Raw genomic sequence first — 14,618 nt, 5'->3', positions numbered from 1 at the left:
TACGATCATTTTAGCTGAGCAGCCTATCATTTTCTGCACTTATTTATATGTTTTCCCCTCTCCAATTAACTTTTTAATCAAGGTACGCTGTTCTTCTGAACAATGTATGGAACGACCCATTTTCCCTCAGAATTTCAGAGAGAAATGCACTGTAACCAGCACATACAACATTTTGCTGCTTTCCTTACTCAAATAAGGGCAATAATTGCCACCTGTTTTACAAAGAATGAATGACCTCACTCATTGAACTCCACACTGCTATTATTTTGAACATGCCCCTTTTAAGAAGTGATTGAATTACACAGAATCAGCAGCATGCATGTCATGACTGTTGGGTCTGTTGGGTTTCTATTACTCTACTACACCTGCTAGTAAATTATTTGCCATGTAGAATCATCATCTCTACCAAAAACAGTGATTGATCAGGTTAGTGATGTCTGACTGTTATCATTTTGAACACAACTGTATTTGATAGATGAAAGGGTTTTTTCCAGAGATAGGTCTTCAATATGGGGTTCAAATCTTTACAGCCATGGCGATCTGGTGCCTCAGCGTGTGAAAACAGCTGAAGTACACAGCTTCATCCAATGTGCAGCGGCCATGCCTGGTTACGGACAAACACTACAGTTACCAAACAAGGCTGTGTCATTCCTGTGCAAAACACTGATTTGTGAGGGTGCCAGTAGTTGGACACCTTCTGATCAGATACTGATGGCATATCCTAAGGACAGATCATCAGTAAGTACTGGAAGACCCTTTAGTCTGTCAATGGCATCAAATATTGACCTTGTGGGGTATTCTATTCACTGTGTTATACGCTGTACGTAAATTATCTGTCTGATGTTCGCATGTGTAATGCTTTTGGGATTGATCAGTGTGCATTGTGGATATTGTGGTTTGGCCTTGGTGGCGAGCACACTTCTCATAGGGTCCCATAGCAAAACTTGAGTGCAAGTTTAAGTTTTTAAATGGAAAACAAAGTCGCCCTTTGTCATGTTAGTCGACTTCTACAGGTGCCTTCTAAATATGGAGCTAATTCTAGTCGCCATACTGCTTAAAAGGTTTTTCCGAGATTTTCATATTGTTGAGCTATTCTCTGGACAGGTCATCAGTATTTGAGCGGTGGAGATCCGACACCCAGGACCCCTGCCGATCAGCTGTTTGAGAAGGCACCAGCACTCCTGTGAGTGCCGTGCCCTTCTCACAGCTCGCCAAGCACAGCTCGATACATTACATAGTGGCTGTGCTTGGTATTGCACTCAGCCACATTCACTTCAACAGGGATGAGCTGCTCCTAGGCCACGTGACCGATAAATGTGTAATCACTGGCCTAGGGAAAGCTGCGAGAAGAACACTGTGCTTACATGAGTGCCGGCACCTTCTCAAACAGCTGATCGGCGGGGGTCCAGGGTGCCGGACAGTTACCAATCAGATACGGAAGACTTATCCTGAGGATACGTAATCTGTATCAAAATCTTAGAAAACCCCTTTAAAGGGTAACTGTCATGTTTTCATCAAAAAATCTATTTTAGCATACGTTACTGCTGCAGCAGCATTATGCATAAAGCAATCTCTAGTTTCTTCACATACCACTGTTTTCCTTTAGTTTTCCCCTTACTTACAGCTGTTTAAATATTTACAATATGAGGACCTTCTCAAGATGGCTCCTCTGCCAGTTCTCTGAGGCCAAAACTGCTTTCCTTCACTTCCCATACACACTTGCTATAGCCAGTAGCTCCCTGCCAGCCAATCAGATTGGATTACTAAGAGACACGCCTCCTCACTCTAAAGCCTAATGCAGGCATGCAGTGTGAAGGACCGCCCCTCTGTCTTCTGTTTACATTAAGTTGGGAGACAGACAAGCCCTAGTAACGGTCGTTTAAGGGAGCAGTGGAAAGGGACAGAGGACATTAATGAAAGCTGTTATTATAAGGTAATTACAGATCTTTGGACAATCACTGACAGACTAACTCAGGTATACATGCCTAGCTCTAAAAAACTAGCAAATAAATTAAAAAAATGACAGCTACCCTTAAATGTATTTACACCAGACAGCAGGTATACATACATTGCTAAATACCCCCCTCCCCCCATGCAGCTCTAAATCCCTTGCTTCCCCTCATACAGCATATTATAAAGCGGGCTGTCTGCAGCCACCAGTAGAGGGAGCTCACTGCATGGAAATGTATCGTTGCCATTATTAATGGAAGCTTTAAAAGTCTCTATGCGCTGAACTCCCCCTAGTGGCAGCTGGTAAAAAATAAAGTGAAAAATGCTATGGATTTATGTCGGGAACAGTAGTAGTTCAGGGGCTGGCCCCTACTGCAATACTGATACAGTCTAGAGAATGTGGTTCTGGTTCAGCACTGTCGCCTCCACAGTTTTTTATAGCACAGAGGTCTTCTGGCTCTACATGCAGCGTTCTAAGGATTGGTGGAGAGGTCCTACAGGTTAGACCAAAACCAGTCATAGAGTAATGGCTTCTTTCACACTTGGGTTTTTCTTTTCCAGCATAGAGTTCCGTCCTAGGGGATCTATACCGGAAAAGAACTGATCAGTTTTATCCCCATGCATTCTGAATAGGGACCAATCCGTTCAGGATGCATCAGGATGTCTTCAGCTCAATCTTTTTGACTGATCAGGCAAAAGATAAAATCGCAGCATGCTACGGTTTTATCTCCGGCCAAAAAAACACATACTCTATTTGCTACAATACCTAGTCATGCGTGCAATAAACGTAAGTTAGGTTTGATCTAGACAAAAAAAAAAAAAAAAAAAAGCTGGTTCCTCGAGTCAATAAACCTGACATTTAATGCAGCCAAACCAGCTGAAAGGGAGTCTCCCCTCTGAATTCGCCCTCATAGGTGTGGACACAGAAAGTGTTATTAGATCTGGTCAGGAGCGGCTCACAAGATCCTTTGTCGGGCAGGTCGCTGCTTGTTCAGAGCTTCCCCAATGCAAAATGAACTAATTGTATCCATTGAAATGACTGCATTGTGTGTCCGCACAATATCATATGCAATAACTAAATATAAGTTACACAAAGCAGGGCTTAGTTTCAGAGATCATTGCAGCTTGCAGGTGGTTTAACGTCCATTAACCCTTTGTGTATCCTGCGCCATAGATTACAATACATGGCTCTTATGGTCTCTGAAAGAGACCAATCTTGGGACAACATCCTGCACAGAGGCCCAAGCAGCCTTCTACTGTATATAAGAGCCTAAACTAATGGATTTTATGGGTTTGATCTATGATGAGCCATTTCAGAGCCAGAGGTCCATAATAGTGTTCTTGCACATAGGCGCTCTCATGTTCGCGCACACACATTTTTTTTTTTAAAACACCCCAATAATGACAAATTATTAAAGTGCCGGCTCACCTAGGTTTAAACTTTAAAGCGGTATTCTGGTTTTCGATATTGAGGACCTATCCGGAGGACAGGTCATTAATATCAGATCAGTGGCCGGTCCGACACCTGCCCCCCCAATCAGATGTTCGAAGAGACTGCAGCGCTGTTTTCTCTTCAACATTTATATGCTTGCCATCGACATCACAGAACCCAGCAGTGTAATTACAGCTCCTCCGTCCCTATTTACTTGAATGCAAAGAACAATTGTAGTTAAACTCCATCCCATTCACTTAAGGAATCCGCTGCAATGTCGATGGCGAGCAGGCAAACAGTTAAGTGAATGTAGCGCTGCAGTCTCTTCAAACAGCTGATCGGTGGGGGTGCTGGGAGTTGGACTCGCGGCTGATCTGTTATTGAGGAAAGGTCATCAATATAAGAAACTGGGCAACTCCTTTAAAGACTATGGACACCTTCGAAATGTAAAAAAATATGTTTACATACGTTAGTAGTTCCTTGACTAAATTAATTAGTTTTTAAACACCCAATTTTAAATTTACAACCTGCTCCCACTTTGAGACTTTTCTAATGAGAATACGTGCCTCTCTGTAATACATGCTGGATGTGAGGCCTGTGTGTTCAGGATAAGGCTACTTTCACACTTGCGTTCGGAGCGGATCCGTCTGCTGTCTGCACAGACGGATCCGCAGCTATAATGCAAACGCTTAGATCCGTTCAGAACGGCCGTTTGCCTCCGCACGGCCAGGCGGACACCCGAACGCTGCAAGCTGCGTTCTGGTGTCCGCCTGCTGAGCGGAGCGGAGGCTGAGCGCTGGCAGACTGATGCATTCTGAGCAGATCCGCATCCACTCAGAATGCATTAGGGCTGGACGGATCCGTTCGGGGCCGCTTGTGAGAGCCTTCAAACAGAACTCACAAGCGGAGCCCCGAACGCTAGTGTGAAAGTAGCCTAATGCTGTCTTCACCAACTCTCATGCATATGCATAGTTGTGTGTCACTTCTTCCTACCACAGTCTGCTTTGTCTCTACACTTGTACACAACTGGCACCTCCTGCAAACTGACTTGTGTGTGCTTTTCACCCTCTGAATAGTCCCCCCCCCCCCTTTCCACTCTCTGATCCACCACATACAAAATCCTCCCCCTCTCTGTTCCTATCGCTAAGGCCTCATGCACACGACCGTTGTGTGTTTTGAGGTCCGCAAAACACTAATGGCGTCCGCGTGCGTTCCGCAATTTGCGGAACGGCACGGACAGCCATTGATATAACTGCCTATTCTTGTCCGCAAAACGGACAAGAATAGGACAGGTTATATTTTTTGGGCGGACCAGGGAACGGAGCAACGGATGCGGACAGCACACGGAGTGCTGTCCGCGTCTTTTGCAGCCCCATTAAAGTTAATGGGTCCGCATCCAAGCCGCAAAAACTGCGGCTTGGATGCGGACCAAAACAACGGTCGTGTGCATGAGGCGTAAGACTGGGAAAAGGTACAGGGACAGCAGAAAGAGCATCATCAGTAGGAGCAATGCTCTGATGTATTAATGTCAGATTTAGCAGTGCGGGGCAGGACTTACACACATTCTGGCAAAGGAAAAAAAAGGTAGGAAATTTTTCATAAAGACTATTTTGAAATAGAATGCTTAATTTTGCATTAAGAAAGAACCTATTCAATACAGAAACGTTATAAAAGGGACTTCATCAAGAAAACAGCTAACAAAATCAAATATGGCTTTCAGGTTAAAGTGATCTCCAACTTTAATTCTGCAGGGGGAACCACTGAAAACCCTTTTCACTTCTGTAGCCCTTCTCCCCGATTACCAGCTCATAGAAGCTTTGTTTAAAGGGTGTTATTAGACAGGCAGATTGTCTGCCAGACCATTGCTATGATGATCTGGCAGTGTAATACTGCCACCGATTACCTGATGAACGAGCAAAAACTGGAATCTTTCAACAGGTTTAAAAATCATCATTTGCCGGCAGCAAATCGTGCTGTCTAATCACAATCTGCTGCCAGCAAACAACTAGTCAGTATGAGGACGAGCGATGGCATAATGAATGCTCCTCCCCATACTCTGGAGGAGATCTCTGCATGTAACAGCAGCAGCAGGAGATTTGAGGGATGCACATCCAGGGCACGAAGCTCCCGTTCCACCACATCCCAAAGATGCTCTATTGGGTTGAGATCTGGTGACTGTGGGGCCATTTTAGTACAGTGAACTCATTGTCATGTTCAAGAAACCAATTTGAAATGATTCGAGCTTTGTGACATGGTGCATTATCCTGCTGGAAGTAGCCATCAGAGGATGGGTACATGGTGGTCATGAAGGGATGGACATGGTCAGATACAATGCTCAGGTAGCCCGTGGCATTTAAACGATGGCCAATTGGCACTAAGGGGACTAAAGTGTGCCCAGAAAACATCCCCCACACCATTCCACCACCACCACCAGCCTGCACAGTGGTAACAAGGCATGATGGATACATGTTCTCATTCTGTTTACGCCAAATCCGGACTCTACCATTTGAATGTCTCAACAGAAACGAGACTCATCAGACCAGGCAACATTTTTCCAGTCTTCAACAGTCCAATTTTGGTGAGCTAGTGCAAATTGTAGCCTCTTTTTCCTATTTGTAGTGGAGATGAGTGGTACCCGGTGGGGTCTTCTGCTGTTGTAGCCCATCCGCCTGAAGGTTGTGCGTGTTGTGGCTTCACAAATGCTTTGCTGCATACCTCGATTGTAACAAGTGGTTATTTCAGTCAACGTTGCTCTTCTATCAGCTTGAATCAGTCGGCCCATTCTCCTCTGACCTCCAGCATCAACAAGGCATTTTCGCCCACAGGACTGCCGCATACTGGATGTTTTTCCCTTTTCACACCATTCTTTGTAAACCCTAGAAATGGTTGTGCGTGAAAATCCCAGTAACTGAGCAGATTGTGAAATACTCAGACCGGCCCGTCTGGCACCAACAACCATGCCATGCTCAAAATTGCTTAAATCACCTTTCTTTCCGATTCTGACATTCAGTTTGGAGTTCAGGAGATTGTCTTGACCAGGACCACAACCCTACATGCATTGAAGCAACTGCCATGTGATTGGTTGACTAGATAATCGCATTAATGAGAAATAGAACAGGTGTTCCTAATAATTCTTTAAGTGAGTGTATATGTATATATATATATATATATATATATATATATATGATTTTCTACAAGGATGCTCCAAAGAAGAAATATGGTGCAAGATACAGCACCCAATACAGAACAGTTTTATGCCCAGAATCCAGAGAGTAATAGATTTCAGTGGCACGCACGAGGCCCTCGTCAAATGGAGGCAAATAAAGCTCTTTCGATTTTTCTTATTTTGCATTTTATAAACCCACAACCAAACCTACACACACCCACTACCAGTTTCTATCAAACCAACTAAACCAGTTTTAGAACTGTGCTGTATGCTATGATTATTAACAGCATCGTCACTCATTATGTGAAGTATTTTGTAATAAGGAGAATGCTCACTTAATACCTACCTACGAAGCATGAATTATATAACCATAAATGACCCTGTTTGTGTGCACACAAAACACATTGCCATACAAATGAAATCATTTCCATTAATAATACAATAAATGTATTGTTTTTATCTTGTCCTATAAGGGGATATCAGCATCATAGAGGGGGCGCCCCTCACCAATATTACCCTGAGGGTGGAGCTGCTACCAAACAGTGGCTCTGACACACTCAGGATCTGAACCTGCTCCAGTAAAATCAGCCCTTTAGTGGCTGTTACATTAAGGGTCCATTCACACGTCCGTAGAATGGGTCCGGATCCGTTCAGCAATGTTGCGCAACGAATCCGGACCCATTCATTCTGTATGGGGCCGGAAGAGATGCGGACAGCACACAGTGTGCTGTCCGCATCCGCGTTTCCGGAGCGCGGCCTCAATCTTCCGGTCCGTGGCTCCCAAAATAAATAGAACACTACGCAATACACTACAGACGTGTGAATGAACCCTTAGGGTCCATTCACACGACCGTATAATTTTATCCGCTTCCAATCTGCATCCGTTTAGCATTTTGTGGAATAGATGCAGATCCATTCATTCCTATGGGTGAATAAAATGTGCGGACTACACTCAGTATGTCCGCATCCGGGTTTCCGCAGTTCTAGTCCGCAAAAATATGAACATTGTACTACTATTGTCCGCACAGATTGGTCTGCACTCTGCAGCCCCATTCAAGTCAGTGGATCCGCAAAGTGCGGATGACATATGGAATGGTTTCCGTATGTCATCCGTTTTTTGCGGATCCGTTTCTGTATTATTGAAGGCCCTGCCTTTTTTTTTCCTCTCTCTCACTTTTTTTTTTCCTTACGTTTTTTTGCAGACCGAAAAAAACTGAAGACATACGGAACACAAACGGAAGTCATTCGTCTGCAAAATCTGGACACACGGTTCAGTTATTTGCGGACCGCAAAACGGAAAGGATTACACACTGTCGTGTAAATGTACCCTTAAGGGGTTGTCTCACTTTAAATGCAAATGGCATTTGTCGTGTAGAGAAAGTGAATACAAGGCACTTACTAATGTACTGTGATTATCCATATTGCTTCTTTTGCTGGCTGGATTCATTTTTCCATCACATTATACACTGCTCGTTTCCAGGGGTTATGACCACCCTGCAATCCAGCAGCGGTGGCCGTGCTTCCACACTACAGGAAAAAGGGCTGGCTGTTCTGGTAGCCGGGACTGTGGGAGCGCGCATCAGCCGGAACCTCTCTCTACAGTGTGCAAGCACGACCACCGCGGCTGGATTGCAGAGTGGTCATAACCTCTGGATACAAGCAGTTTATAATGTGATGGAAAAATGAATCCAGCCAGGAAAGGAGTCAATATGGACAATCACAATACATTAGAAAGTGGCTTGTATTAACTTCCTCTACATGATAAAGGCCACTTACTGAAGTAAGACAAACCCTTTAAGACAAGCTTTATCCAAATGACCTATTAGAGCATGTAACATCAGAGACAAAAACTGAAAAACTTCATTAATCCAGAAGAAGATAATTAAAACTGGCATTTGATAAAAGTAGCACTAGACACGGATAAGCGGAAAATCATAGGTCTTCTCTTTCACGGTTCAGAAATGAGTTAAAGGGGTTCTCCGAGATTTTTATACTGATGACCTATCCTCAGGATAGGTCATCTGTATTGGATCGGTGGAGGTCCGACACCCGGGACCCCCTCCTCAAAACAGCTGATCGGCAGGGGTCCCGGGTCTTGGACCCCCACTGATCAGATACTGATGGATTTGCTTCGTAAAATACATGAAAAGCCTTTTAAAAGGCTATGGACACCTTTGGGTCAATTTTTTTTCTTGCATTTACTGTATTATGGGTTGAAAATATTTGCCATTTTTTATATTAAAATAGGCTTCCATTTGTCTTCTACAGGTTGCATGTATTCTCATCCATTGCAGGCTGAGAGGAGATACGGAGCGAGCTGTCAGAGAGCTGCAGAAGACAAACGCAGCCTTCATTTTTAAATAAAAACCAAATGCAAATATGTTTTTCATCCCGTATGACAGCCACAGACAACCATATACAACCCACAGACAGGTGGGCAAACTGTTTCTAGAAGAAAGCAGCCATGTTCATCTTATCCTGGACAACCCCTTTAACTCCTTTCCCCCCAATCTTTCTGCTTCACATATACTAGTATAGGAGGGGGCGGGTGAGGACACATCACTATTTAGTCTGTAACTGGATAAAAAGAAAAGGAGGATGTCATAAAGGACACCATAAAGGGTTCTTGTACTGTGAACTGATCGGCAGGGGACCACCAAGGAGAGAGAAGCGCTCACTGTCTCTCCTCGCTATAGGAGACTGAATCGAGAGGGACCCATATACTTTCTATTGAGCCCCTATGTGAGCACTTCTCTCTCCTCGTTCTAGCAATCAGCAGGACTCTCAGACTCCACCAATCAAAACCTTTGATATGTTGCTATTACAAATTAAAAGTTTTTTTTAAAGTACAGCGATATATGTGAGGACATGTTTGAGCGGTCTTAGTTATTTGCTTATTCTTCTGAAATCTTCATTTTCTCTTATCTTGGATGACATTTTGGGGCTTTGGTACCAATTACTCAACTTACAATGGTTTCAACATACAATGGTCGTCCTGGAACTGATTCATATTGTAACTTGAGAGACCACTGTACACTTTAAGCCCAGTATTCTGGTAACATAACGTGGTCCTCTTTAAGCTATTTCACAAAACAAAGCAGACTTCTGTAAGTCATCCCATTCTACAAGATTATTAGTAATTCCCATAAAAATGAAAAAAATGATAATCCTCTATAATAAGGTCAATAGGAGCAAAGATAACCTTTACACTTTACAGATCAATACAGGACGGTCCAAAAGTATGGAGACACTTGAATCAATGGAAAACGGTGCTTGGAAACGCCATCCTGTGTGGGAGAGGGGATACATCTGTGAGGGGCGGTATCCAAAATGGCGGCTATTTTGAAAGCCGCCATCTTGGAACCAAGTTGATATTTTCAAATGAGAAAGTTGTTAATAACTTTGACAGGAATAAAGATGCATCACATTTAAGCGCAGGTTTGGATTCCTCACCAAATTCTCCATCAGAAACATATATGCCCGATGCTCCCCATCCCTTTTAAAAACGTCGACTTCAAAAAGGGCCGACGTGTAGGACGCTACCTCACACAGAATTGCCCCCTTCTCCTTAGCAACATGCAACCACCATTTTCCAGTCATTCAGGTGTCTCCATACTTTTGGACCACCTTGTATGTACGATAATATAGAAATCAACTGACACATTTTGAAACGTATAAGTGATTCCAGTAGTAGCAGTCACAAGCTAAAAAACTACAGGTACTTTTAAAAAAGACAACAATGGGTTGATGCGTTTAGCTATACAAAATTTACTATCAAAGATATCACATCAATTAAAATTGATAGAAAAGTTAAAAAAGTTAGTGCATATAGTTTAGATTTTGGTTGACTAAATAAAATTTAAAAAAATCACTAATATTTCCTAAAAATATGCATTACTTAATTATTAATTGAGGCATGACTTTTTTTTTTTTTTTTTAGCTGTCCGGTAATTAAACTATAGTAACTAATCGTTTGCGGGTCTAAAGCCCGTAATGGGAAATTAGCTGAATGGCTGCACAAAGTACTACAACAGTCGCTGCAAAACAGAAACAGGCAGCAGACAGCAACTTCTTCTGGAAAAAACAGCAGCATTAAGAATTAATAAGGGAAAAATAACGGCACTCACCCCAGTTCCTCACAAAAATTCACCATTGCTTCGAATCCAGCCATTGATGCTTTGTCTGACGCTTTAACACCTCCTCTTTTAGCCTGAGAAAGGCAAATGATCTTTTTAAATAAAAATTGTTTTTTTTTTGTAATTCTTTACTTATCATTAACACATTATACTATGACAATCTATAACTTTTTAACAGAGATACAATTTTGTCAATAAACAAGTAACGCAATTGTATATGATATACATGTAGATAGAGCAAAAAAGAGAAACCTTTAACTTTCACATTGTATATCTACATTCGAGGGAAGGAAGAGTAAAAGGGGTTCTGCACTTTCATTTAACTGATGATCTATCCTCTGGATAGATCATCAGCTTCTGATCGGCGGAGGTCTGACACCCCGGGACCCCCGGCGATCAGCTGTTTGAGAAGGCAGCGGTGCTCCAGCAGCGCCGCGGCCTTCTCGCTGTTTACCGCCGGCCCAGTGACGTCACGACTAGTATCAACTGGTACTAGTCGTGACGTCAGTGGGCCGGCGGTAAACAGTGAGAAGGCCGCGGCGCTGCTGGAGCACCGCTGCCTTCTCAAACAGCTGATCGCCGGGGGTCCCGGGGTGTCAGACCTCCGCCGATCAGAAGCTGATGATCTATCAGTTAAATGAAAGTGCAGAACCCCTTTAAGGTGAGGAAGATTTGAGGGGGTAGAGGGGGGATGGGGGGATAAGATGGACAGCTAAAAGGTTGCTGTTGATTCTTGATACAGTACATTATGCAGGTCTCCCTACAGAACGTTGAATTTTGAAGATGGAGAACCACAATATACTTGTTGAGTTCTGGTGCCAGTCAAGGGCACGTGGGAAAAAGTGCGCGTGAGCTTTCTTGTAAACTCTGAGTCTGGAACTGTCTACATGGTTTTAAATTCAATTTTTAACTTTTTTGAAATTTGATCTTTTAAAAAAAAAAATTGAAAAAGAAACAACGATTTTTGTGGACTCACCTGTAAAATCTCTTTCTCGCTGAGTTCATTGGGGGACATAGGACCGTGGGTATAGCTGCTTCTGACGCCACTAGGAGGAGACACTAGGCTAAAAATTGTTAGCTCCTCCCACCGGCTATACCCCCTCCAGCCTGGAGAGAGCATGTCAGTTTGTGCACAAGCAGAAGGAGGAAAAGTAATCAGAAATGAAACAACATAACAATAACTAGGGGGTCCGAGCCCAAAACTGAGGACCCCACCAGTCAACCAGACGAAATTAGAGAAGAAAAGATGGGTGGGAGCTGTGTCCCCCAATGAACTCAGCGAGAAAGAGATTTTACAGGTGAGTCCACAAAAATCTAGTTTTCTCGCCCGTATCATTGGGGGACACAGGACCGTGGGACGTTCCAAAGCAGTCTACGCGGAGGGAGAGAAACCACACGCCCATGGAAGTCACAGTCGCGGGAGCCTAAGACACCGCAGCCTGCAAGACCTTGTGGCCCAGAGCAGTGTCTACCGATGCAAAGGTATGCACCTGGTAGAACTTTGTGAACGTGTGCAAGGAAGACCAGGTTACTGCCTTACACAGCTGCAAAGAGTAAGCCTGGTGGAAGCGAGCCCAAGAAGCGCCCACCGCCCGGGTCGAGTGAGCCATGATACAGAGGGGCGGTGCCTTGCCCCGGGAGCCAGACGCCTCGGCAATAGCCAAACTAATCCACCTGGCAATCGTCACCTTGGAGGCTGCCAGACCCTTGGGAGGACCCGCAGGAATAACGAACAGAGAGTCCGTACAGTGAAACTATCCTGAAGCGGATAAGTAAATCCGCAGGGCACGAACCACGTCTAGCTGGTGGAGAGCCCGTTTCCTAGCATGTGAAGGCGAGGGACAGAACGAGGGAAGAACGATGTCTTCGTTGACATGGAAGGCAGAGATTAACTTCGGCAGAAAGGAGGGCACAGGGCAGAGCAGCGCCTTATCTTGGTGCAGAATAAGAAAGGGCTCCCTACTATAGGAGAGCGCCGCCAGCTCCGAAACACATCTGATGGAGATGATCGCCACAAGGAAGGAGTGAAACCGAGTCAAGAGGCTCGAAGAGAGCCGATTGGAGGGAACAAAGCACAAGGTTCAAATCCCAAGAGGGTAAAGGGGGGGCGATAAGGAGGGACGTTGTGAGCCACCCCTTGGAGAAAGGTCTTAACTGGGGCCTTTTCTGCCAGAGGCTGCTGGAAAAAAAAATTGACAGCGCTGACACCTGCCTTTTTAGGGAACTAAGACAGAGACCTAAATCCATACCCGTTTGCAAGAAGGAGAGGACTGTGGGAAGGGAAAATGGAGTGGAGGAAGACCGCGGTCCGTACAGAAGCGAAGGAAAGATTTCCAAGTCCTATGATAAATTTTCCTGGCCTTAATCATAGTGCAGATGACTTCATCAGAGAACCCCCGCCGCTTCAGAATGGCGGTCTCAATAGCCACCCCCTCAAACGTAGCGATTTTAAATGCGAGCGGAAGACGGGTCCCTGAAAAAGAAGGTCGTCCTTGAGCGGAAGAGGTCCGCCAGGGGTAGGTTCACCGCGATGTCCTGATACAGGCGAAGGGCCCATTCAGAGACTGTCTTAGCCACTCAAGCGGAGGCAAAAATGGGACGAAGTGCAGAGCCATCCGCCATGAAATCGGACTTAGAAAATGACTCCAGGCGGCGATCCAACGAGTCCTGAAGGGATGCGCCATCGGCTACCGGGATGGCGGTATGCTTGGCAAGACGCGTGACCGGAGGGTCCACCTTAGGAGGGGAGGACCATTTTGCTACCAAGTCCGCTGGGATAAATCAGATCGAGGAGCTTGGAAGCGGTAAAGCGACGGTCCAGATGGTTCATGACTGAAAAATCGTCATGTAAGGCAAAAGCCTTAGGGGTTTGTCTAGAGCGGAGAAAAGACACTCTCTGGTGACTAGACGAGGGGGAGTCGTCCTGCACCTGGAAGGTGTTGCGGACAGACGCAACTAGGCTGTCCACCATGGAAGCAATCTTAGAAAATGGTTCAGGATCCATATCCAAATTTGTATCGAGTATCTCCCTTTCAGATAGTACCTCATCTGGGAGGTAGGACGCGTCCGAACATGACCTGGGGGCTGGGGGTGGAGAGAGTGAGGCGTCAGAAGAGGAACAATGTCCTGCTCTGGCCCTCTTGTGTGAAGGTCTGCTCTTTGGAAGGCGCGGGTTGCGCAGGTGGGGACTGGTCAACTAATCGACCCATGGGGAAGAGGGTGGATTAGGAAATTGGGCACAGGCCGAAGGGAGGGTCTGCCGGATCCAGATGACCCCTGGCTGGCGGGAAGCAGGGGAGCTGGGCTGCCCTGGTCCTCTTTGTCTTCTTGGGGGAGCTGGGCAGGGAGGAAAACCAACCCGGGCCATGCTCCCCGGGGAACAGGGAGGCTAGGCGACTGTGTTCCCCCTGTGGAGAAAAAAAAAGAAAAAATGCTAATAAAACAGCAGAATTGACCCTGCAATGCAGGGAGGTCTGCCTCCTACGACACTAAGCTCAAAACTGATATGCTCTCTCAAGGCTGGAGGGGGTATAGCCAACAGGAGGAGGGAGCTAACACTTTTTAGCCTAGTGTCGCCTCCTAGCAGCTATACCCACGGTCCTGAGTCCCTCAATGATACGAGCAAGAAAAAGTATTAAAAAAAATATTTTTTATAAATACATTTATCAAACAGAGTGAATAAGGCTGGGGTTTCAAGCTTGGCGTCACTAGGCAAAGACAGCTCTATGAAGTATGATTTGTGTGGCAAGCTGTAGATTTTATTTGGTACCATTTTGGAGTATGTGACAGTTTTGATAATTTTTTTATTCTTTCTTTTGGGAAGGTGAAGCAATCAAAAAACTGCAATTCATCCATTTAGATTTTTTTTCCCCAATATTACATTCATCATAGTGGATAGATACTTTTATATTTTAATAGTTCAGGCATTTTCAGA

General features: G+C 44.8%; 1 protein-coding gene across 1 annotated transcript in view; it reads right to left on the bottom strand.

Annotated features, from left to right (window-relative positions):
- RECQL5 (RecQ like helicase 5) overlaps positions 1–14,618 on the bottom strand; it is a 103,701-nt gene that overhangs the window by 70,189 nt on the left and 18,894 nt on the right. The window contains exon 8 of the mRNA XM_044299224.1: positions 10,676–10,758. Within this exon, the coding sequence (XP_044155159.1) occupies positions 10,676–10,758 (83 nt within the window). The remainder of the gene's footprint in view (positions 1–10,675; positions 10,759–14,618) is intronic.

This window comes from Bufo gargarizans, chromosome 6 (assembly GCF_014858855.1).
Source record: "Bufo gargarizans isolate SCDJY-AF-19 chromosome 6, ASM1485885v1, whole genome shotgun sequence".
NCBI lineage: Eukaryota > Metazoa > Chordata > Amphibia > Anura > Bufonidae > Bufo > Bufo gargarizans.
The sequence above is the reverse complement of the archived record's forward strand: the minus strand, read 5'-3'. Positions and strand labels throughout refer to the sequence as shown.